This window comes from Phocoena phocoena, chromosome 14 (assembly GCF_963924675.1).
Source record: "Phocoena phocoena chromosome 14, mPhoPho1.1, whole genome shotgun sequence".
NCBI classification, from domain to species: Eukaryota; Metazoa; Chordata; class Mammalia; order Artiodactyla; family Phocoenidae; genus Phocoena; species Phocoena phocoena.
The window spans coordinates 64,380,884-64,406,405 of record NC_089232.1 but is presented as its reverse complement, the minus strand read 5'-3'; the positions used below and the strand labels follow the sequence as shown (position 1 = coordinate 64,406,405).

At 34.2% G+C, this 25,522-nt stretch overlaps 1 protein-coding gene and 1 pseudogene across 1 annotated transcript in view; one reads left to right on the top strand and one right to left on the bottom strand.

Annotated features, from left to right (window-relative positions):
• The window catches only part of BIRC6 (baculoviral IAP repeat containing 6), a 245,524-nt gene that overhangs the window by 58,086 nt on the left and 161,916 nt on the right, over positions 1 to 25,522 (top strand). The window contains exons 11-23 of the mRNA XM_065891330.1: positions 3,418 to 3,567; positions 5,849 to 6,074; positions 7,908 to 8,068; positions 9,117 to 9,248; positions 9,731 to 9,862; positions 11,931 to 12,109; positions 13,109 to 13,242; positions 13,593 to 13,754; positions 13,845 to 13,976; positions 14,883 to 14,980; positions 16,364 to 16,511; positions 17,305 to 17,438; positions 22,215 to 22,361. Of these exons, the coding sequence (XP_065747402.1) occupies positions 3,418 to 3,567; positions 5,849 to 6,074; positions 7,908 to 8,068; positions 9,117 to 9,248; positions 9,731 to 9,862; positions 11,931 to 12,109; positions 13,109 to 13,242; positions 13,593 to 13,754; positions 13,845 to 13,976; positions 14,883 to 14,980; positions 16,364 to 16,511; positions 17,305 to 17,438; positions 22,215 to 22,361 (1,935 nt within the window). The remainder of the gene's footprint in view (positions 1 to 3,417; positions 3,568 to 5,848; positions 6,075 to 7,907; positions 8,069 to 9,116; positions 9,249 to 9,730; positions 9,863 to 11,930; positions 12,110 to 13,108; positions 13,243 to 13,592; positions 13,755 to 13,844; positions 13,977 to 14,882; positions 14,981 to 16,363; positions 16,512 to 17,304; positions 17,439 to 22,214; positions 22,362 to 25,522) is intronic.
• On the bottom strand, positions 20,331 to 20,679 carry LOC136133928 (small ribosomal subunit protein eS26 pseudogene; annotated as a pseudogene).

The window sequence follows — 25,522 nt, the reverse complement described above, 5'->3', positions numbered from 1 at the left end:
GCCTAAGTAACTATAACCAATGCTTGGCAGAGGAATTGGGTTTGGGAAGAGTTGTGCATCTTATTTGTGGTTCTGGTAGGAATTAACCTGAAGTTTTCCTCTCTTTAAAAAGATTTTAAGAGTTTGGCTAAGAAGGATAATGGTGGACGTAGTGGTGTGGGTTGCCTTCTTTGAAACACATCTAGTGAAATAACAAGGGGAAAAAAAATCTTCAAATAACATCAAAATCCAACTAGATTATTTTAAAAAATGAGCAGTGTAGAATACTTTTAGAATAATAGACCTTTCAGAAAAACCATTAAAATACTATGTGGTGTCAAGGATAATTTGAGCTTATTAATCATGTATATGCCAGTTCATTTCTGTGAGAGTTTTACCTCTGTTAATTTGTTTAGTCATCACACCAACTTTATGAGTTATGTACTGTTATTGTCTCCATTTTACAGATAAGGAAACCGAGGGAAAGAGGTTAAGTAACTTGCCTAAGTCACAGAGCTAATAAATGACAGAGTCAGCGTTCAGACCTGGGCAGTCTGTCATCAGAGTGCTTAAACTACGTTAAACTGCCACAATGTAATAAAAACAGAACACGCATACATTGAATTTTTGGGAATATTTTAATCTGAAAGATTTAAAAAATGAAAACAATATAATTTGCTGTAGGCCATCTGGAAGTGGAGCTGGGTTTGGAACCTGAGTTACCTGGTCCCAGGGCACATATTCATAAGATACTAGTAGTTTCCACAAACGCAATCAGAGTTTAATGATTTGATTTATTTGATGAGATAGCTTTTGGCGATTCAGAGGAGAAATAGTATTTAAGCTATGAAATAGATTAATGTTTTCATGGAGTTTGGACGATGAAAATTTCTAGGAAGTGAACTCATGTGATGGAATTTATTTAGATGAATTGAAGGACAAGAGAAAGCCTGAGAAGTTAACCACTTTAAAAATTATCCCCCAGTTCTTTAAGGGTTGACTGATCAAGATGCATTTGAAAAGATGAGATTAATAACGATAAAGAGGACAGAAAAGTTGATGTTTTAAGATGTATGTATGACAGTCCATAAAGCAGATTTTTGAAAAGCACTGTAGACTGTAAATCAAATGGATTTGACTCTGTCTTATGAGTATATTCAAATAGCATAAGACTCTCATGGAGAAACATTGAGTCTTTTGATAAAAATCTACAATTAATGTTATAAGTTAATTTTTTTTTTTTTGGCCACACCGTACGGCATGTGGGATCTTACTTCCCCCACCAGGGATCGAACCTGTGCCCATTGCAGTGGAAGTGTGGAGCCCTAACCACTGGACCACAAGGGAATTCCCTATTATTATTATTTTTTGATGAGAACTCTTAGGATTTACTCTTAACAACTTTCATATATAACACACAACTATTGATCTGTTTTTATTTCACTGATTCCTTCTCCTGTCATCTCAGATCTGCATTGAGTCTAGTGAACTTCTTCATTTTAGATACTTTTCAACTCTAGGATTTCCCTTTTGTTCTTTTAAAATAATTTCTGTTTTTTTGTTGAGATTCTTTATTTGTTGAGTCATTTTCACCGTTCGTTCTTCTAATTCTCTATACCTGGTTTCCTTTTATTCTATAAAATATTTACAATAGCTTCTTTGAAGTATTTGTCTGCTAAATCTAAATATGGGTGCTCAGAGATATTTCTCATTGATTTTGTTTTTCTTGAGCATGTGTCACTCTTCACATGTTTTATAATTTTTAATTTAATACTAGACATTTTAAATAATGTTGTAGAAACTCTGGACTATGATTTATCCCCCTTTGGAGGTGGTTGTTGCATTGGTTATTTGGTAACCCACCTGGCCTAAATCTGTGAAATCTGTTTCGTTTGCAGTGAGCAGCCGCTGATGTTTCTTTCATTTTTTACCCCCTCTGGTTTTTATTTATTTATTTATTTTTTTAAATGTATTTATTTTACTTAATTATTTTTGGCTGCATTGGGTCTTTGTTGCTGCGGGCGGGCTTTCTCTAGTTGCGGCGAACGGGGACTACTCTTTGTTGTGGTGCGTGGGCTTCTCATTGCAGTGGCTTCTCTTGTTGCAGAGCACAGGCTCTAGGTGTGCGGGCTTCAGTAGTTGTGGCTCACGGGCTCTAGAGCGCAGGCTCAGTAGTTGTGGCGCACAGGCTTAGTTGCTCCATGGCATGTGGGATCTTCCCGCACCAGGGCTCGAATCTGTGTCCCCTGCATTGGCAGGTGGATTCTTAACCACTGCGCCACCAGGGAAACCCTCTGATTTTTATTTTTAAGACTTGTATCTTATTTGTTGGCTCTCTGTCCACATAGTTTAGTATTCAGCCAATGATTTTGATAACTGGCTGTGACGAAACACCTTTACTGGTAAGGTTGTGTTCAGGTGTGCCCTGGCTGTTATTTTCTTTATTTTTATTTTCTCTCGTGCCCTTTCAGGTCTTTTCTACGTAGGCATGGGGACTTGGTTGACTGAGAATGTGTTGATGGCTTGGACCCCATCTGGTCTTTGCTGTACATATTTGCAACCTCTGGTCAATGTGGGATGTGTGGAATGTTTACCAAGCCCCCTATGTTTCTCTCACTTCTTGTAATTCTTTCTTAATCTCTCGTTATTTCTAGTGTTTTGCTTGTCCTACACAGGATTCTGACTTGAGATAGTAGAGTAGATGGGCCTTCTTTTCGCCACTGAGCCACTTTAAGCGGACAAGCTTTCCAAATCAGAGTCCCCTGTGGCAGTAGTAGCATTTCTGCTGGTTTTCACCGTTTGACCCACTCTGTTTAAATTACAGTTTTGTCCAACTTTATAGATGCTTTTCAGGAATAAGATTTTTGTCTTCCTTATTATTCTGGAAGTGAAATCTCCAAATATTCTTGTTTTTTTTTTGTTCTTAAATATTTGCTAAGCTCGTTTTCCATTTTCTTTTCTGTGATAGAAATAATGAAAAATAGAAATTTGATTTGATTTCATTTTATTGTGAATACTTCAAAAAATTAAGAATCTTTGTTCAGTTTTGTTACTGCTGTGATTAAGAGATTGGGCTGTGGATTCCAATATAGCTAGTGCATCAGTTTCCTCATCTGTAAAGTGGCCACAATTATACTCCCTACTTTAAGGTTATTTGTGAAGACTAAATGAATTAAGCATTTAAAATAGTGTCTTACACATGTAAGTACTAGATAAATAACTATTTTTACATATGTTTATGTATTTGCCATTTTCATCATTTAATTTTCCTTGACAGTTTGATTTCTGAATTCTTAGAGATATGTCACTTTGGTAGCCCTCTTTTTCTGCCTTTTGAGTGAAATTAAAATAAATTAAGTTTCTTAACTAAGTAGTAGACACTTGTCTGTTTACCTACTTTTCATGTACCTACGTTGATGGAATTTTACTGCACTGTAGGTGGTGAGCTTCATTTTCTCCAAATTGGAGGAACCTGTGATGATATTGATGAAGCTGACATACTAGTGGATGGATCTCTTTCTAAAGGAATAGAACCGTCTTCAGAAGGTGCCAAACCTTTATCAAATCCTTCAAGTCCTGGCATTTCAGGTATGGTATTAACTTTTTAAAATGATTCTTAAAAATGCAAATTCTTGTGATGTTCAAAGTTTTCTGGATCTTTCTTATATTATCTTAAACATTATAGTCAATTCTTGGTTACTTTGAGAGAGTTCATTTCCTTGTTGACATTCTCTTGCCAGGCTTGTTTTTGTCTATTGTTTATCACTATTTTTTCAGTAGTTGGAAAATGTTGTAAACATTAGAATAAGAAATGGTTCTCAACCTGTGGTAGGTTGATCAGTTTTGGTGAAGTCACCTAAGAGGTAAAAACATTATTTTGGTCGTTAAGGAGCTTTCGGTCTAGTTAGGGAGCAACAAAGCATATGAAAAAGAGAAGAGTTCATTAAGTAAGTGTAAAGTGAGTGGAATGGCTAATATTACTAACATTACTACTGGAATAAAAATGCTGAAAAAATATTCTTTCCCAGGGGTGATATATTCAGACTCTCATTGCCCCATTGTGAACCTTTAGATAGGTTTGGTTTTGTTTGTTGTTTTTGCCTTTTCTCCTACCCATCTTCTCTACCGTCCTCCAAAACTTGTTTTTCAAAAGAAGTAATGTTAGCATTGTTACTCCTGCTTAAAAATCTTTACTTGCTCTTTGGGCTAATAACTAGTCTTTTTCTCAACCTCCAGTTATAGGAAACTTTTCATGATTTCTTAAGTGTATTCAGTTTCATGCTCTTCATATGTTACACTAAGCTCTCTTTCCTTATCCTTTCCCTATACCACAGTCCTTTTGTACTTCCATTGTGCTGTTATGTTTTATTCTTAGCACTTACCACATTTTATTCCCCAAACCTAGCATTTAAAAGAAATTTAATGAATCTTTAAAGAAAAAATGTGTTTAAACTCAAATGTATTCCAAACAAATAATACATGAAGTTGGTATTTGTTCTTCATGGATACTTATATTTGTGCATTTGATCATTCTTCTTTGCACCAAAGGGAAACTTTTAGTGATTACTAGTATAATATATGTTAATTTTAGTGATCACTTGTATAATATATAGCAGTCTTTACTACCGTAAGGCAGGGTTTCTCATTCTCAGCACTATTGACGTTTCAGACTAGGTAATTCTTCGTTGTGGGAGGACCGTCCTGTGCTGTATTAGGAGTATCTCTGGCTTCTACCTACTTGATTCCTGTAGCACACACAATTATCCTCATCCAAATGGCCCTGGGGAGGCAAGATTATCCTCTGGTTGAGATAAAGTGACTCATGTCTCTTGCTATGTATAATTAGACTTGATTGTCTTGATTAACTACACAAGTTGGTTTAAAAAGCTAACATATTGAATGTTTTCATATTTTATAGGGTATTGGTGTAGTAAGAGTTTTCATATAAATTCCATAAAAATACTATTTAGTAAAGATGAATTAGATTATAAAGAAATAAAGAAGGAGCATTGATATGCTGTTAATGTTTACAAACAACATTTAATACAGTTTCAGTCAGATTTTTAAAAGCTCTCAGCTCTGAGGAAAAATGTAATTTGAAGTACACTTGTAATAATTTTATAGAATGCAGTGTAAACTTTCTTTGTGAAGCTATTCTAAACTTATCAGATTTCATATTTTAGTCTTTTTTAAAAGTTATTTTTGTTAATTGGAATAAGAACAACAGTTTTTCAGCTTTGTCCTACGTTAGGCATTTCACAGATGTGAATACATATATTTGTAAACGCAAACTAATCTCTCGGAAGCAGGTTGTTACTCTTATAATACTGGTATGTGTACAAGGTATTCTTAACTACCCCAGAAGTGGAAAAAATGCTGTTTAAGCTTTTGGTTTGTAAGTATTTGTTTGCCGTCAGTATAGCTTTGACTTCTAAAAAATTACTTTTTAATAGAGTAAAAAGGGGCAGATGTTATGTGCTTGCAGATGTTTAGCATTTTGTTTTGTAAATAACAAAGTGTAAAAATTAATTATTGATCTGATGTAAGTCAGGCTTGCATTTCAGCACCACTACTTCTGTTGCCCTTGTTAACCTGGTGCTCGTTAAAGCTCAGTCAGGGCTCTTCTAACAGGTTGAGTTTAGGTTTCTCCAATAAGTACCCTTTCTATAATTTAAAATATTCAAGATGGATTTTTCTTAATGCTAGTTATGTAGTCAGTGCTAGTTGCTTTAGTTGTATATAGGTATCTGAGCCTACATTATTAACTTTGAGGCCATTTGGTGAATGTTGTAATTGACTAGACAGAAAACATGGATTAAAACTTCTTTTTTTAAAACCTATTTCAAATTCTACATTCACTATTGTTAAGGAGTTGATTTATTGGTGGACCAGCCATTTACCCTTGACATCTTGACGTCTCTAGTGGAGCTAACCCGCTTTGAGACTTTGACTCCACGGTTTTCAGCTACTGTTCCTCCATGCTGGGTAGAAGTTCAACAAGAACAGCAGCAAAGGCGGCATCCTCAGCATTTGCATCAGCAACATCATGGAGATGCTGCTCAGCATACTAGAACTTGGAAACTACAGACTGACAGGTAAAACATTCTTCCAAGCTCATCTTATGTATTTGTTAGAGACAACATAGAATTATTATATATGTTACTCTTTCTCTTAACTTTTGCATATTAACAGCTTTGTTCCTTTCATTTGTCACCTTGATTTTAGAAATTCCTGTATTCTTAGTTGTAGGATAAAACGCTAAGAGTAATCCATCATTGCAGTTAGTTTGTTAAATAAATTTGTGATTGTGTGACTAAATACTTAAATGTTTGTTTTGTGTAGGTACTTTTTTTTTTAATATGAGTTTTCCTTTTTTTTGTTTTTTAAAAATTTTTATTGGCGTATAGTTGATTTACAATGTTGTGTTAGTTTCAGGTATACAGCAACGTAAATCAGTTATACATATACATATATCCACTCTTTGTTTAGATTCTTTTCCCATATAGACCATTACAGAGTACTGAGTAGAGTTCCCTGTGCTATGCAGTAGGTTCTTATTAGTTATCTATTTTATATATAGCAGTGTGTATTTGTCAATCCCAGTCTCCCAATTGTGCAGGTACTTTTGAAGGCACTAATAATATGGCTTTCATGGAATTTACATTCTGGTGGGGATAGACAGACAGTAGCAGATATCTACTATGTCATATATAGTCATAAAAGCTCTGAAGCATGTTAAAACAGTATGGTGATAGAATAGTTGTTGGGTGTGTACATGTGTGTGAGTGTGAGAGAAGGAGAGAAGATATGTGTGATATTTTTTATATAAGGGCCCTCAGAAAGGTCTCCATGAAGACATTAATTTGGAGACAATAGCAAGTACAGAGACCCTGAGAGGTATGTTTTATGAATTTTAGGAAGAGCAAGGACACTACTATTGGAGTGCAGTGAACATGGAGGAGAGTGGTAGGAGGTGAGATCAAAGGAAATAGTTGGTAGCCAGATCATGACCATCTTTATAGGCCATAGTGAGACTTTTATGTTGAGTGAGATGGGAAGATGTTAGATGGTTTTGAATGTAGGAGTGATGCGATATAATTTATATATTAGAAGGATACATTAAGACTGCTGTGTTGGTAGTAGATTATGAGTGGTTGTGGTGTGTGTATTGGGGGGAAGTGATAGAAGCAAGGATTCTAACTTGATTGCTGTTGTGGTAATTCAGGTAATTATGGTGGTGTTGATGGTAACTTGGACCATGATGATAGTTGATGGAGGAAGTGAGGAGTGGTCACATACAGTTTGGAGGTAGAAGGAATAGTGTACGCTAATATACTGAGCATCTGGTGTGAGTGAGAATAGTTAAGGATGATTCTAATGTTTTGGATTGAGCTAATTGAGAAATGGAATTTCTTTTTACTGATATTGAAGTTAGTTATCAAGTAATTTGGGTTTATTTATGATAAGTTTGAGATACCTGGTAGGCATTTGGATATGAATCTGGAATTTAGTGGAGTTTTACTTTACAGCATATATGTAGAATTTAAAATCAGAGAATGGACAAGTATAAGAAATACAAAAAGTTCTTATTTTAAAATACAGATTCCTGTGACCCCTCTCTTAGGCTCAGGGTGGGCCCCATGAATCTGCACATAATTCTGATGCAGAGTAGCTCACACTTAGAGGAGCAAGGGCTTTTTGGAATGTACAGTTCCGAAGGCAGGTAGAGATTCCTGAGGTAAGATTATTCATTGCCCTAAGTTTAATCTTTCTCAATAGAACTGCTTATCTTCTCTCCTGATCTGATTGAGAAGCACTAAGTTTTGTTGGAGGCTGCAAATCAGTATGAAAGGTGGTATTAGTGGTAAGATGGTTACGGCTGAAGAAAGATTTTTGCATTATTTATTATTTTCTCCCTTACTTGACAGCAACAGCTGGGATGAACACGTTTTTGAATTGGTTCTACCTAAAGCTTGTATGGTTGGACATGTGGACTTCAAATTTGTTTTGAACTCAAACATCACCAATATTCCACAGATACAAGTGACACTGCTGAAAAATAAAGCTCCCGGCTTAGGGAAAGTCAATGGTAAGAATGGATCAAATTTTACATTTGAAGATTTTATCTTGTAGTTGGTTTCTTAAAAAAACGAATTTTCAACTTGGCTGTCTAGGTTTGACGTCCCTCCTTGCCCCCCCACCCCTGTGGTATTTTCCTTCTTTACTTTTTGTGGTTCTATTTAGAAAAGTTAATCCAGAGAACATTTAAGAGCTTTTCAGTAACTCATTGTTGTTCAGACTTGCATAAACTTGAGTAATTTAATTATGGTTCTTGGGAAATGCAGTTAGTTCCTGTGTGAGTTAGTTTCACTTTTAGCATTATTAGACTTATGCATTTCTCTTCCTAAGAGGAGACTTGATTGGGAAAAGAGCTTTGTTATGGAGTCACATATTCTTTTAAGGTTATTAGTAAAACCCAGAAGGTAATGCCAGAAATATATTCATCTTTATTTATCTTTCTTACAAGTTCCGAATCTGATGTATTGAGTTATTAAAATAGATTGTACATATTTGGCATATTGGAAACTAGATGTTATTTCTCAGTGTTTTCTTCTTAATAGGATAAATTAAAAAACTGGGGATAATTTAAGAGTAAAATGGCTACTTCACATCAGGGGTAAAAACATTGAAACCTGAAAAATTTCCTGTTTCACAAATATGTATGTATGTGTTTGTGTATATATGTGCGTTTGTATACATATGTGTGTATTTGTGTGTGTGTGTGTGTGTGTGTGTGTGTGTGTATTATTTTGAATCATGACAGACTCTGATGTAATTGGGATAGGACTTAGGTGTTGGTATTTTCAAAAGTCTGCAGGTGCAGTACTGTGTAGCCTAGGGTAAGAATTCTTAGTTTAGTTGCCAGCAGATAGTTTCTTCAGGTGAATATCCACCATTAAAAGAGAGAAGAGTGTATGAAACAATTGAATCTAATTTTCTTCTTCTCCTAACAACCATTTTAGCATCTGTGATAAAAATCACTGCAGTTCCCAGTTTAACAGAGAATTTTAGAATTTTAGGCACATAAATCATTGATATTAAGCAAAATTAAGTTTACTAATATTTTTATCCTCTAGAAACAGCAGTAGATAGGCAGATCACCTTTCCTTTGTCTCCAGCTCTTAACATTGAAGTGGAACAAAATGGGAAACCGTCCCTGGTTGATTTGAATGAAGAAATGCAGCACATGGATGTAGAGGAATCACAGTGTGAGTTAAATTACAGAGCTGTTGTCCATGACAGTAAAAGGAGTAGTGATCCAAATGCATCATGTTGGGCAAAGATTTCCTTATGGCTTGCAAAAACGTGGTTTTAAGAACACAGTTAAAAATAACCTATAATTCTGCTTTGGCAGTATGCTTTAACTTTCAGCGCATCTTTGTGAACACAGCTGCACTAATACTTGCATTCTTGTTTTTTAATATCTTGAGATTTGAAATCATGTCATGGTTCTGTAATTTTTTTTTTAATCAAGGTGAATGTAAATAATATGGGAGTGGAAAAGCAACATAATGTATCAGATAATTGATTATAGTTCCTTAGCATGATAGTGAATTCTCATTTGAACACATTCAAATATGGAATTTTGTGTGGTGCTGTTACATGTAAATGGGATGGATATTTGCTTATTAAATATTACATTTTAAATTATAAGCTAACTTAAAAGAAAAATGTGTATTTTTCTTTTTAGGTCTTAGATTATGTCCGTTTTTAGAAGATCATAAAGAAGACATTCTGTGTGGGCCAGTATGGCTTGCTAGTGGCCTTGATCTATCAGGGCATGCTGGGATGTTGACGTTAACAAGCCCCAAACTTGTTAAAGGTGAAGTAACGTATTTTACAAAAGCAGAGTAAATAATCCCACAATTGTAAAAGTAGATTAGAAAAAACTGATTTCAGAAAAGTAAGGTATTGTTTTTTTGGGGGACTTTTCATTAGTGATTCCATCAGTTTCCTGGTAGCTGAGGTAATTTCCTCTCATAAGTGATTATTGTTATGTGAAACTTCAGATCCTACTTTCTGTGTCTTGAAGGTCTCAGTGCTTTTTAAAAAAGCATAAAGAAGATGAATGTAGGATGACTTAGCATGACATACAGAATTCTTCAAATAACCAGACATCATGTTCTAGCATGTTTGCCTTTTCCATCAATTTAAAGTCCTGTGTCTTCAGAGTGTTGTATATTGTTACAATATCTTCGCTTATGGGATTTTTATAGAGGAGTTTTGAAAGTATCAGATGTAATGATCTGAATGTCTTAAGCACAAATTATAATTAATGTATATTTTATATCTTACATCTGTAAGATATTAGATATTGCAGTAGTAGGACATTTATTTCACCTTTGTATCTCAGGGGTGAATAAAAAAAGCCAACAAATGAGACACTTACCTTGATTGTTAAAGTAAAATTGGAGGTGGGTAAGGTGTGGAGATCCTTCCCTAAACCAAGAAAATATCTGACCACCTAAGTAACAACTATTTTAATTTGTGTACATTCCCTTCATAATGTTTGTCCCTATTCACATGCTTACCTTTAGCTGCAGACATAGTATATACACAAGTTTGAATGTACTCCCTTGAGTACATCTTATTCATTCATTCATTAACTTTATGAGACTCTTTAACTTTTTGATGTGTTAGGCCACATCCTGGGTTACAGTGGTGAGCAAAACTAATAACATCTCTTCTCTCATATTGCTGAGAGTATAAGTTAATTTTGTTGAAAGAGTGTGAAACTGAAAATTTTATATGAAAATTAAAATGTCGGCTTTGACAAAATTGGGGATAAAATTATGTAACATGTATTTCAAAAGACTCAATAATGTAAAAGTGTTAAATTTCCCAGAATTTAATAGAAATGACTCTTCTTCCCATCAAATTCCTAAAACTTTGAACTGGAGAAAATGATTGCTAAATTTTTGTGGATGAATAAAAGGATGATACTGGCCAGAGACATTTAGAAAAAGAAGATTGAGGCAGAGGGTCTTATTAGATTCTAGAACCAAGAATAATGCAGCAGTAAGAAGAATGTAACAGTGTGGCGCTAGCACAGTAGGCAGACAGATCAGTGGAAAACAACAAAAGTAGCTTTTGTAATTACAGAAGGATTTCATACCTGCTTAGGCAACAATCAGCTTATGGTTTGTTCATGGGTATATTAGTTTGAGGGTATTTTTGCAATAAATTTTACATATAGATTGTATAGTATGATCTCAACTTAGTTAAAACCATATAAAATTGAAGCTAGTGATAATAACAACCAATATTTATCGAGCGCTTCCTTTGTGCCATGCAGTTATAAGTATTTCAGTTACCTTTGAGGTAGGTACTATTATTATTCTCATTTACTTTTGAAGAAACTGAACCATGGAGAGGTTAATTTGTCACATGCCTAATAAAATGGCAGAACCATTATCAAAGCCAGGTAGTGGCTCCAAAGCCTGTGCTTTTTCAGCTGTAATACTATAATGCTTATGTGTATATATGCATTCACATATGTATGTGTGTGCATGCGTGCATTAAAGGACTGGATGGATACACATATGATACATCATTATCTCTGGGCGGTACTTTAATGACAGTATTTTCTTTGTGTTTTTCTGTAGTTCACAAAATTTCTGTTATTAAAATGAATAACTTCTTTGATTGGGGTAAAACATGCGAGGTGTCAAAACCTTCTATCTTAGGCTGTTCATATAACTCCTGTGCTTTTTGTTCTTTTGCTACCAAAGGTTATTTAGCCATATTGTATGCAAACAGTGTAATTCGAAAATTCTGGCCAAGTGTATTTTTCTTTTTGTGGAGTTAATTTAACTTGCTCTGGGAAGACAAAAAACAATTTGATTTTTTGGTGATTGAATAATTTATCCCCTTCTGTACCACTCCTCTAGGTATGGCAGGAGGAAAATATCGTTCATTTTTAATCCATGTCAAGGCAGTGAATGAAAGAGGAACAGATGAGATCTGTAACGGTGGTATACGTCCGGTAGTAAGACTTCCATCCCTAAAACACCAGAGTAACAAGGGTTATTCACTTGCTTCACTCTTGGCAAAAGTTGCAGCAGGCAAGGTATGAAACAGTATCATTTTGAACTGTAACGTGCTGTTTTAAACATGGTGGTTGAGATTTGACACACTGTTAGAAGTAGTATGGCCCATAATTGATTTATCAGTAGACACTTTTGTTTGTTTGTATTTTTTCTCTGCAGCAAGTTAAAAAAAATATAATCAAGGAGAAAATATTTGAATTAACTTTAAGCCGACTACCTAGCTTATATAAAGTACATTCAGTAGGGAATAATTGTTAGCAGGTACTTCCCTGTATAATTATTCTTAGTTCCTTGGGTGTGAGAGTTTGTTTCTCTGCCCTCTACTGATAATGCACTACTTTTTTTTTGTTTGTTTGTTTGTTTTGTAAACATTTGAGAGACTGCAGGAACAGAAGTTGAGAAGTGATTTTAGAGATGTATCTTAATTTTCATGGTTCATTTTCTACAACTAGCTGTATATCATGCAGTTTCCTCATACTTGTTTGATCTTGGACTTTCCCGAACTCTGGAGATTTTGTTTCTCTATCATCATTATTCATAAGCAACAGTAGCAGTACCAGTAACACTAATCATCTTATATTTGTATAGGTCTTCCAATTTTTCAAGGACTTCTGTGTACTTTATCTGATTTAATCCTCAAAATAACTCTGAGGTAGGCAGAGCAGGTGTTATTACCTCCATTTTTTCATGTTGAAAGTGAGTGAACCTTAGAGATTGGGGAGCTCACATATCTTGTAGAGCTGTAGCTGGGACTTAGACTCAAGACTTTGGCCTTATAATCTTAATTCATTGGGTTATTACCTTTAAACAGTGACTATGTCTTTCTTTCTTTCCCTGTTATAATTCTGGGCTAAATTAGTCATTTACTGAATATGAGGGTGAAAGCTGTCATTTTAATTTGAGATTTATGTTTTGATAGCCATATTTCAGTTATATTCTTTTATTTATAGACTTTAATAGTAAATAATTTTTTTGTTTCATTTGTTTGCTCATTCAGTTATTTATTTTTGTATGTTTAGGAAAAATCCTCTAATGTTAAGAATGAAAATGCAAGTAGCACCCGTAAATCCGAAAACCTCCGGGGCTGTGACTTACTTCAGGAAGTCTCAGTCACCATCCGAAGATTTAAGAAAACTTCAATTTCTAAGGAAAGGTAACCTCATTTTCTTGTACTATCCTTAAAGTAATAGGAGTGCAAAGGAAGAATTCCAATAAATATACCAAAATACACAAAATTTTTAAATCCTAACTTTTACTTGAAAATTTTTATTTGCTTTTCATTTCTCTTAAGAACTTATCTCAGTGATGGTATATACTGTCTTTCCACTTCATTGGTTCATCCCTGGTGTCTTTATAGTGCTTGGGAATTTTCAAAAGTTCTTTTTTTAAATTGTGATAGTAATGATTTCAAATGAAACATTGTATGTCCAACCAGGTTGAAATAGCTTTAGTTTTAACTTTTCTATTTTGGTTGTTAATGTGTTTATATATTCTTTTTTGTAGAGTGCAACGATGTGCCATGTTACAGTTTTCAGAATTTCATGAGAAACTTCTTAACACTTTGTGTAGAAAAGCAGATGATGGCCAAATCACAGAACATGCCCAGAGCCTTGTGTTAGATATTCTTTGTTGGTTAGCTGGAGTACATTCAAATGGACCTGGAAGGTTAATAAGATTTTATTTACCACGGATTGCCCTTTGGATGTTATGATTGGAAGTTCAAGATGAGCCTAAACATCTGCTATTGTTTTGCAGCTCAAAGGAAGGAAATGAGAGCCTGCTTTCAAAAACACGAAAATGTCTTTTAGACATTGTACATGTTTGCTTCTTTGAGGCAGGACGCAGCATAGCCCATAAGTGTGCACGATTTCTAGCCTTGTGTATCAGGTTGGTTTTTTTTTCTTTGTTTTTGCTGTACGTGGGCCTCTCACTGTTGTGGCCTCTCCCGTTGCGGAGCACAGGCTCCAGATACGCAGGCTCAGCGGTCATGGCTCACAGGCCCAGCCGCTCCGCGGCATGTGGGATCTTCCCGGACCGGGGCACGAACCCATGTCCCCTGCATCGGCAGGCGGACTCTCAACCACTGCGCCACCAGGGAAGCCCCTGTTTTTTTTTTTTAATTTGAAAATATACATTGTAGGTGCACCTGCAGTTTGGCAGGTGATACCTTGTCTATAGTGTTATTTGGTCCCTGTTGAATATATGTATAACTTAAGAGGATTTTCAAAAGTTGATGAGGATTATTGAGATTCTAAGAAAAAATTTGGGTTTTTTTGGGCAAAATGTCATGTTAAATAAATCGAGTAATAAAAGAATTCTACTAGGCTTCTTTGCCTATTAGGAAGACTTCGGGGAGTTTGGTAAGGGGATCCCTTCCCCCACTTTCACTCCTACTGTCTCTGATTGTCTTTGGATTGTTCACCCGAGGCCTTGTTCCCAGTTACATAATAATTTTACCAGACTTATTTGTAGTGTTATGCAGATCATTTTCTCTAAACCCTGAAACTATCTAGGAAGTGTTTAAAAGCTAATAGTCTATATTGACTATACCTGCTTGTTAGCCCTTTTTGGTAAAAAAAAAAAAGAGTGGTTTAATGTGTAAGAAAACAGTTACAAAGACCCTTAGTATAAATCAATCCCTACTATCTTTCTGCATGTCTATAGGGCTTTAAGGCAGATTTTCTTTCAATTTGTATGAACACATTTTAAAGATTTTAAAAGTACACCATGTTTAGAGTTGGATTTAGACCTTGAATAATGTATTTAAATTTTTTCTTTTAAAATTGTTTCCAGTAATGGCAAATGTGACCCATGTCAACCAGGATTTGGATCTGTTCTGTTGAAGGCCTTACTTGATAATATGTCGTTCTTACCTGCAGCAGCAACTGGTGGTATGTGAAATTAGTTCAATCACAAATAGCTGTAGCCTTAGGAAATATCTCACAGTATGCTTGGGGTTGTGTAGTAACTTTCTTTTTATTCTCAATTAGTTTTCTTTTTTTCTGTAGCTTATCTGTTTTTTAAGGGGTTTTAAATTGTGATTGGGTAGGCAGATACTCTCTGTTCGATAATATTTTTAGGAAAAAGTTAATGGGAGATTTAAGTAAATAATCAGGTCATCTCAATTCATACATTTTCTGTACTTCATTAAAATAATTGAGCTGCTTGGTTGTTCACAAACTAAAATGTCAGTAAGTGCCAGAGAGATGACATAAATAAGAAGAATGGTTCATACACATATTGTGTGAGAATGGTAGGGTCTGTGGCAAACTCTGATTCCCTAAAAGGAGCCAGTGGGTTTTTTTTTTTTTTTTTTACAGCACCTAAAGACTGTGGAAATGCCATTCAAAAATGAATGTAGTTATCAGGTAGGAATTTACTATGAAGGGCTACAGATTTGTCCTTTACCTAGTGTTAGTTTTTTGTGGGCATTTCTCACAGTCTTTTATTTTATAAATAACCATTCAACAAGTTATCTCAGTGAGATAAACATATTCCACAAGGATTTGATCTTGGTGGTATACCAGAAAAAAAGTTTGCTCAAAGTTAGGATAAATGGTTATTTTAGCAATACCTTAATTTAGACAAAGAGTCTGTTTATATTTACCTTGAACACATATTGACTAAAACTATGAACTGTTTGTTTTATAGAGTAGAATGTTTTGGACTTGGTTGCTCACTTTAATAGTCTCTGGTGTTTAAAACAGTTTCTTGAGGATAGTGTTAGTGGTAGGGTGCTTAAATTATGGGATGTATTTAGTTAGATACCTCAAGTTAGAGTCTTAAAATACATCATCATGGTCACCTTTTAATATCACCTTTGGTCTGTATCTAACTGGCAGTATGGAATAACTATACTTCATTTACTTGCTAAAGTATATTATTTGTAGCTCACTGCCATCGACTGGTTTTGAAATTTTTAGTGCAGAGAAATGGTATTTTAGGAAAGATAGCTTGAAGGACCTGACATCTCCGCTTTTCTAGCTATTATAAAATGTCCCTCAGAGTCATCTCACGTTACTGAAAACCTGAACGACTAGGTTGATCCTATACACTTCTCAAAAAATATGATTGCAATTCTTTGTCAGTGTCCTCTTAGAGTCCTCCAAGGAGTTAGTCCTTCTTTGTAATTTGCCCTTACAGATTTTATTTCCAGAAAATCCTTCTAGGAAAAGGGGACATACTGATAAATATGAAATCTGAAGTTCTCTTTGTTAGAGAAAAACGAGGAAAAGAAACAGTGATTTAAACAACTGATTTGTTGTTGTTTTCAGGTTCGGTCTACTGGTATTTTGTCTTACTGAATTATGTTAAAGATGAAGATTTGGCTGGGTGCAGTACCGCGTGTGCATCTCTGCTTACTGCTGTGTCCAGACAGTTACAGGACAGGCTAACACCAATGGAGGCTTTGCTTCAGACAAGGTATTTTAATCTATGAAATGACTAATCATGGGCCTTTCTGGATATGATACCACCTTTGCACATAATTGTTATTATATATATTTGCTTGAGTTTTTCTTCCCTTTATTTTCTCCGAAAATAATTCCCTTTAACAACTTTGGAAGTCCTGGAGATAGTTATTCAGAGGGCTAATTATATTAAAATACTTAAAAGTGGTGTATCTTGCTAATGGTAGAAGCACTTAAGGTAATTTGTTTCTTTGTTGTTAAAACTTTGTAAGCAAAATTATGTAAATCACTTACTGCCCTTAACTAGTATTCTTTATCTGCTGTTTGATTTTCTAAAACTTAAACATAATGAAATAAGAAATAGCTAAAGGTTAGATTTGAGTTCTTGCCTAATCTTCATTATTTGAAGTATCTTATTTAAAGCAAGGATTTTTGTAATCTTTATAGAATAGAAATCTTGATTTCAATGAGATGTTACTCAAAGCCTTTGTACCTTCTGCTGAGTCAATGTAATGATTGAGGCAAGGGAGGGGTGCTTGATAGCTCTTTCTTGATTCAGACTGCAGATGAAGGTTGTCTTGGTTCATTAGTTATCAGCTTAATTGAAATCACATTTATTGAGTCTCTGGACTGTATCTTGTGGAGTATAGGTTTTCAGGGAACACAGTTGAGATTCAGTGAATTTAAGGAGTTAATAGTGTCTCCTTCTGCCCTGTGTAAAAACTGCTTTGAAAACTAAGTAAATAGATAATTTGTTAATTAGATGGCTGACAGGAAAATTGTTAGGACATTATTTTATTTTTCAGATATGGATTATATAGTTCACCATTCGATCCAGTCCTCTTTGATTTGGAGATGAGTGGCTCTTCTTGTAAAAATGTATACAACAGCAGCATTGGTGTCCAGTCAGATGAAATTGATTTATCAGATGTCCTTTCAGGTAGTAAAGTCTTTTATTAAAGGAATTTCTGAATTTTATATCTTGGGTTTAAGTTACCATTAATTTTTTAATGGATTGTAGTCACTACATTCTATCTTTGAGAACTAAAAGTTTTTAGAACTTAACTTTAGTATCTGTGAGTCATTAAACTATTTGCCTTTGTTTCTTAATTCCCCCCTCAAAAAATATTGAAGTTATTTTTGAAAGGGTTGCAAATTTGGTTTTTGTGTGTGTTTCATTGCATGTCAGTATGACGTTAATGCTAATAAGAGATTAAAATTTGGTTATTTGTTGTAGTCCTTTCAGTTTTATGTGGTGTGCCTTTGTTGTTCATAAACTCAAAGAACATGTTATTTCATATTACAAAATATGAAAATAAAATTAATTTATACTTATTTTAATAAGCAAAGATGCAGAAAGAAAAAATAATTTTCTGCATCTTCTATCACACTGTCCTGAGGTGAACTTGGTACACCATGTTACATGTATTCTTGTATGCATTTCTAAAGATGTTTTTAGGATTGAATGTATAACACTATTTGTATAATCTTTTCAGGTGCTAGAATTTGGTGTTTTTCTAGTTTTGTCAGATAGAGCAATGATCGCTTTGTTTTTTGTTTTCTTCCATCTTACCGAACTTACTGCAAGTGTTGCTAGTAAACCAAAATGTTAAAAAATTTATTTGTAAACATATTATGATAAGTACCACATTAATTATAAGTAAAATTTGGGAGTTAGTCTCAGGTTTGTAAATTATGAGTTGTGAAAAAAGCAAAAGAGAAAAATCAAATATAGAAATATAAGTAAAACATAAAATGTCTCAACTCTAACCTCTTCATCCTTTTAGATTACCGTTGTTAACAGGATGCTTAGCTATTTAGACTTATTGGCTACACGTGTTTATGAGCATTTTTAATGAAAGAGGTCATACTATACTTCTGGTCTGTTACTTGCTTTTTAATGACTTATTCTGCCTTAGATACTGGTGTTATCTCCTCTGTTTGATGACTTAGGCTCCTGACTACCTTACTGCCAGTGTGTCTCTATCTAAGTGACTTGTCAAATTATGAACAGAACTCAGAGGAGGGGTTAGAACTAGACCTGTAGATGCCTTCTGAACTCCTTAGGATAGAATGAGATTCCTTATAGAGAGAACGTAAGGAGAGGACGGTAAAGCTCAGGCCAAGCCTGGGGGTTAAATAAGCAAGAGCAACCATACTCTATATTATAGAGTATCATAGTCTCAGAAGAAGGGACTTCGAAGTCGTGATATACGTCTCCATATGAACGTCTCTTCATTTTATTTCTCACCATCCAGCATTCCTTTTTTCAGTTAATGGCATCCATGGCACAAAACAGAAATCTGAATGTTATCCTCTCTTTCTCATCCTCCACAATGAGGCTGTCATCAGATTCTATTTTTCCACCAACATGTATTTCAAATCTGCCCATTCTCTTACTTCCCACGATCGCAGTATTACGATCTAAGCCACAGTCGTTTTGAACCTGGACTACAGTAATAGCTTTCTAACTGGTCATTCTGCATCTGTTCTTGGCTCACTTCTATACATTCTCCACAATGCAATGAATGCAATCATTTTTGAATGCAACCCTGATCTGATCATTCTCTGTCTCTTCCTAAAATACTTTTCATTTCTTTCCATAATTGTGCAGTCCAGAGTCTCTAATATAGCATAGAACATCTTGTGTGATCTGCCCTGTTAGTTTTCTTTCTGTGGCCCAGTGATTCTCAAAGTGTGGTCCATAGGTCCCCTCAGGGTTCCTGAGATCCTTTCAGGGAGTCCACGGGTTAAATGTTTTCATGATAAAACAGTGTTACTTGCCTTTTTTCATTGCATTGACTTTCATACTGATTGTGCAAAAGCATGATGTTCTTCCCCATGCACTTAGAGTAAGAAGTATGGCAGTTTCACTTAGAAATACCTTTGATGAAACAGTAAAAATTGTTAATTTTATTAAATTTTGAACCCGCGAGTATGCATCTTTTAACTATTCTGTGATGAAATGGGAAGTGTGCATGAAACACTTCTGCTGCATGCTGAAGAACCATGGTTGTTTCAAGGAGGTGCACTTGTGTAGTTGTTAGAGTTATAAGCTGAACCAGTTGCTTATTTCATGGTATACCATTTTTATTTGCAAGAATGACTGATAAAATACGTTTATTCAGATTTGATTATTTGGCAGGTATTTTCTCAAAAATGAATAAAAAATGCCTGTCAGTATCCATCCAGTTGATAGTATTTGTTGCCAATTTTAGAAGTAGACTTTTAAGCAGAAATTAGAATTTTGGAAAACTTGTTTCCTCTGAAGTGAGCTTTAATGACTTTTCTGATGGGCTACGATGATGTTAGTGAGTGTCATTTTCTGATATTATATGATGAAATGTGTTAACATTTGGAAGATCTGTATATAGCAGTGGACCAGTATTTTCCCTATGATTGATGCATGGTGATTCAACATCAAGCATGGGTTTGAGAAGTTCTTTTTTTAAGATTTCGTAAGATAGAGTTTGAGAAGTCCTTTTTTTAAGATTTCAGATACCGTATTGCAACTAATCCTAAACTACCACTTTTCAAGTTTTTGAATATTTAATACTTTATTAAAATATTCCGTTCTTTTCCAATCACATATTTGTATTGGGTCGGCGTTTCTTCGTGTATTTCTTCCAGAGCATCCTATTGTAATACACTGAATGCAGAGGCAGGTAGGCAAATCCAACTACCTTCTGATAAGCCAAATTTTAAAGAGATTTGCAAGAATGTAAAACATCACCAGTCTTCTCATTATTTTTGTTTTTTTCTTAAAGTATAATTTCCATTTTATTGTCTTTCCGGGGGACAGTATTTCTTTAGTCTTTAAGAACTTAGCTTCTTACATGGGCTTTGGTGGAGGTCGTGGGGCAGCACCAGCAGGTCTAAATCCAGGTGGAGGTGTTCGGTCCTTCCCGGCTTCCTGAGAACGATTCCTGACTGCCTTGCTGTGAATGGCACAACTCACACAGTAATGCAGTTTCACATACAGCTTGGGAAGCACATAGGCATCGAAAACACTCGCTTTGGAAATGTCCCGGATGGCTGCGGGCCTCTACGATGTTCCGAATGACGAGCTTCTTAATGGCCTTATCCTCGGGCACGCGTCGGGCACAGTTGGTGCAGCGAATAGGCTGCATGTGGCTGCGGCCCTTCTTGGCACGACCATTATTCCTTGTTTTCTTGGTCATAACAGTCATTTTTCATCAAAAGATGCTATTTAGTTTTATACCTAATGAGTTTATTAGTGTTATACTAATTAATGTTTAAAATATTCTCATCTTAAAATTTCTACCTTGATAAATATTTCTATATAGACACACACACACACACACACACACACACACAGAGCCAACATAAATGAAAACTCAATTTTCAAGTTCTTTTAATTATTTTAAAGATGTGTAGAGGGGTTTTAGGGTTGAGAAATGTTCCTCTAGGCACATTTTTCTTTCAGTTTCTCTAATGTGTCATGTTCCTTCCTACTGAAGGGATTTCACTCATGTCATTTCTTCTGCCTGGATTCCCGTCCCAGTGGAATAAAGACATAAAAATCTTTTATTCTTCCCATATGTCTCATCACCTCATCATGGAAGTATTTTATTACCCCTGGCATAGACTGATTTCCCCTTGATTTATTTATCCTTTGAACTTCTCTTAAGTAAAGCATAGGAATTTTTTTTTGGTTCAGTTGTATAATTAATTAATACCTGGTAACCTTGAACAGAATATGCATTTCATGACAACTAGGACCTGTCCCTTTTCTTGTATCTCCCATGTCTTCTATTGAATAAGTGCTCAATAAATATTTTTTAACACACGTGTCAGGTCCTATGCTGGGTGCCAGTGGGACGTTGGAGAACAAGGTTTTGACAGTTTAGTCTTGCGTTTAATTTATTCCTTCAGATGTTTGATGATATTTTTCATATCTCTCCATTCTTTCCATCTTCTCTTTCCGTTCTACTTTGTGTGTTAAAGAATTCTGTTTAAAAGTAGTGCTCTGATTAGAACATTTGAAAAGTACTAAAAATAACCCTTCCCTCTTCCTCCCCTTGTACGATATACACCACTCTTCTTTTGTGTTCTTCTGTCCAGTCTTCTTACTGTGGTTTTATGATTCGCATAGTTGTGACCATTTGATTTTTCTTTCTTACTACTACATGTGCCAACTTAAACTTTTTATGATTATAAGGTAGCATATCTCATTCTAGAATATTGATATTATATTCAAAATATAAAATTTATAGATAAACCTTGCTAATATTTTAGAATATTTTTTTAGTTTTTAATAAGTGTCATTTGTACTGTTGACGTCATAGAATATATTCTGATATTTTGCATACTTAAACAGACTGAGTAATAGCTAATCTAAGTAGCTGGTTATTTTTTCCCCTCATTTAAAATCTATTTTATTTATTTATTAATTGTTTTTCTTTTGTCTTCTATTCCTCGTTTAAAATCTAAATCACTTGTTATAGTTTCTTGTTAATGTGAATGGCCACTAGGTTGCTTCTCTGCAACTCTGCTTTTGTAGTAAGGAGACTAGTATCTATTTGTGTGTTTTCTTAATACCACGTCCATTGTTGAAGCCCTGTGTAAACCCTGTGTTTATGCATTTATACATCTTTCTAATTAAAATCGAAGTAGTAGCTATAATTCTCAATATGATTATTGCATTTTTAAGGTTAATTCACGTTTTATAAAACTTGTCTCTTTTTTGTATTAGGAAATGGAAAGGTCAGTAGTTGCACAGCTGCTGAAGGTAGTTTCACATCTCTCACTGGACTTCTAGAAGTTGAACCTCTGCACTTTACTTGTGTGTCAACTAGTGATGGAACCAGAATAGAAAGGGATGATGCAAGTACGTTTACTGGTATATACCTTCTCTTATTATATACATTCTTTTATTACATATTTTATGTTGTAATAAAGTGATATATCAATATTTACATATCAGTTTATAGTATACGTAAATTCCTTTGCTGTCATGTTTAGTAGAAACTTATTGGTAGGAGGCACACTTTGGGGAAAAATCATAAGTGGTTTCATATTCTTTTCTAAGTCTATTCATGGGTTTTTTCCTACCCTCTAGAACCCTATGTTAAATCTTTTTGTTTTATGTATATGCATTTTTAGAAACATTTTAATTTGGAAAATATCAAACATAACGAAAGTAGAGGGACGAGTACAATAGACCATATTTTCATTACCCACCTTCAGCAATCAGTCTTGATGGTCAGTTTGGCATCATGATGTAATTTCTTGCGTTTAAAGTTAAAGGTATATTTGATAATGTCTTTGAGAAGGTTGAGATGAGTGAAGACGAAATACTGTTTTTTCAGCTAGTTTAAAACAACTTTGGATATATGAACCAGTATTTGTGTGTGTTGAATATATGGTGTTGTTGATGCTTTAAATGAATAATCAGTGAGAAGGACTTCTGTTTATTCTGTATATCTTACTTCCTGTGTTTTTTCTTCACATTGTAGGATCAGTGTTTATTTACAGTTAGTTCTATCTGGGCACAAATAATTGAAGTTTTTATAATTAAAAATATTGGTATATGGTTTTACATTTATATTACAGTCCCAGAAGTGTTTTTGAATATTGTCTTGAATGAATTCTGCTGTTGATGGTTTTTTGTAAGTAGGTGTCTTTTTGTTTCTTCAACTGTCTAACAGAAAGTAAAAATAGTTTGCTTGAGAAGTCTTGAAAAATTTAATCTTGCACTTGGGTCCAGAATGACAAAGTGTTTTAAAGGGAAATTAACAGTCCTTTGAGTGCCTTTTTATTCAGAATCATCTTATATCTTCCAATTGTAGAAGTAACCACTAAGTGAAATTCATGGCTTATGTAGCTGAGAGTTTTAATTTAAAAATAAAATTTTATATTTCTTTCATATGGAGATGCCAGAAGGGTCAAAATTCATTTGTGTTTGTTTTCTTGGACTATTGCAGTCATTTTGTAGAAACTTATATATTTACAGTGGTATGGAAACATGCGATAACAAGAAATTAAACTTCCAGAAAACTCTTTGGTTCTAAATCAGACTTTTTTTTTGGAACTGTCATGAAATTAATTTTTTATTTTAAGAAAATTAATGTGTTTGAATAATACTTTCAGAAGTTATAAAATTTAAAACATAAAAGATCTGGTTTGAAAAAGAAAAGTATTTCCTCACATTCCTACCCATTTCTACTCCTGTAAAACATACAATAGGACCCGTTTCTTGTCTTTCCAAAGGTAGTCTATGCTTTTATAAGCATTCACCTCTGTATTCCACCCAGATTGAAACCACCACCAGCAGAGGGATACTTATTAAATGTTAGGGCAAAGTCCTGACTAGTGATCATAAGGTGCTAGAAGATGACTGTAGTCTCTCAGCTTCCTGTCTCCTTTTCTTTTGAAACATGTTAATTGTGAAATATAATGCGCATACAGAAAGGTACAGAAAACAATTGTATAATGAAGCAATTTATCACAACACAAACTGCCCATGTGACCACCAAGTCAAGAAATAACATTTCCAGTACTCTAAAAGAAGATTTCTTCATACCCCCTTTCCATTTATTTTTCCCTCACTCTCTCCAAAAGGTAAACACTGTCCTAACTTTTAGAGTAATCATTTCTTGGTTTTTATTTGTTTCTTTGTATAACCTCTTAGCTACGTGTTCCTAAACACTGATTGAGTAGGGTCTGTGTAGTATAGAATTGCATTTATGTATTTTTTGGTCAGCCTTCTGTTCCATGTTATCGTTGTTAAATTCACCTATATCATTCACCTATATCATTGCATTTATGTATTTTTTGGTCAGCCTTCTGTTCCATGTTATCGTTGTTAAATTCACCTATATCATTGCATATGTAGATAGTTTGTTCATTTTCATTGCTGTTTACGATTCTACTCTCTGAATAAAACAAAATTTATGTACCTACTATTGATTTGTGTACTCTTGAGTGACATTTGGGTTGTTATATTGTAGTGCTGTTAGTACTAGTGGATACACTATTTTCTTAGCTATGACTGTAGAAGTTGATTTGCTGCTTTATAGGGTTTTCATATATTCAACTTTAGTAAGTAATGTTAAAAAATGCGCTCCTTAATTTACAAGCATATTAATATTTTCTAGTTATCATCTTATTCATTTCTATTTAAAATGCTGTGGGGTCAAAAGAAATACTTTGTCAGTCTGCAAAATTTATTGGGAATTGCAGAGGATCAGCAATAATGCTTGACAATAATGTTTACTCTGCACTTGGTGAAGTGTGCTCTGTATATCCACTTGGATTAATTGTGGTCTTCAAATTCTCTGTCTTTGATTATTTCATCTGTTTTTTTTTGTTTGTTTTTAGTTAATAAGATCAGCATGTTAAATTCCTTTCATTATACCTGTGGATTTGTCTATTTTAGTTTCAACAATTTTTATTTTATACATTTTGAAGCTACCATATAAATTTAGAATGGTTGTATCTTTCTTGTGAATTGAATCTTTTATCGCTAGGTATTATCTCTCTCTCTCTAAGATTGATTTTCCTAAAATTACTTTGTTTGATTTTTCTCTACCAGTTATCAGCTTTCTTTTAGTTACTATTTGTATGGTATATATTTTTCCTTCTTTTTACTTTCAACTTTTCAGTGTCTCCTTTCATTTTAGTCATGTCTTTTATAAGCAGAATGTAATTGCTTTTTTCCTCCCCTTCTTTCAATTGGAGTATTTAGTTTATTTACATTTAATGTACTTAGTAATATATTTGGATTCAGATCTACCATGTTTTTCATATATTCTATTAGATTTCTCATCTTGCCTGTTAGATGTTTCTTTTTCTCCTTTGTTTCCATTTTATTGGTGATTGTATTTTTATTGAGCTATTATTCTACTTTTTATTATAATATTTTTAGCAATCATCCCAGAGAGCATAATATACACATATCCTTGACATCCAGAAATCCAGTTGCTTTTCTTTTTACCATACAGTGCAAATATATTGAACATTATTTATCACCTTTCTAATTTATATGGCAATGTGGCTTTA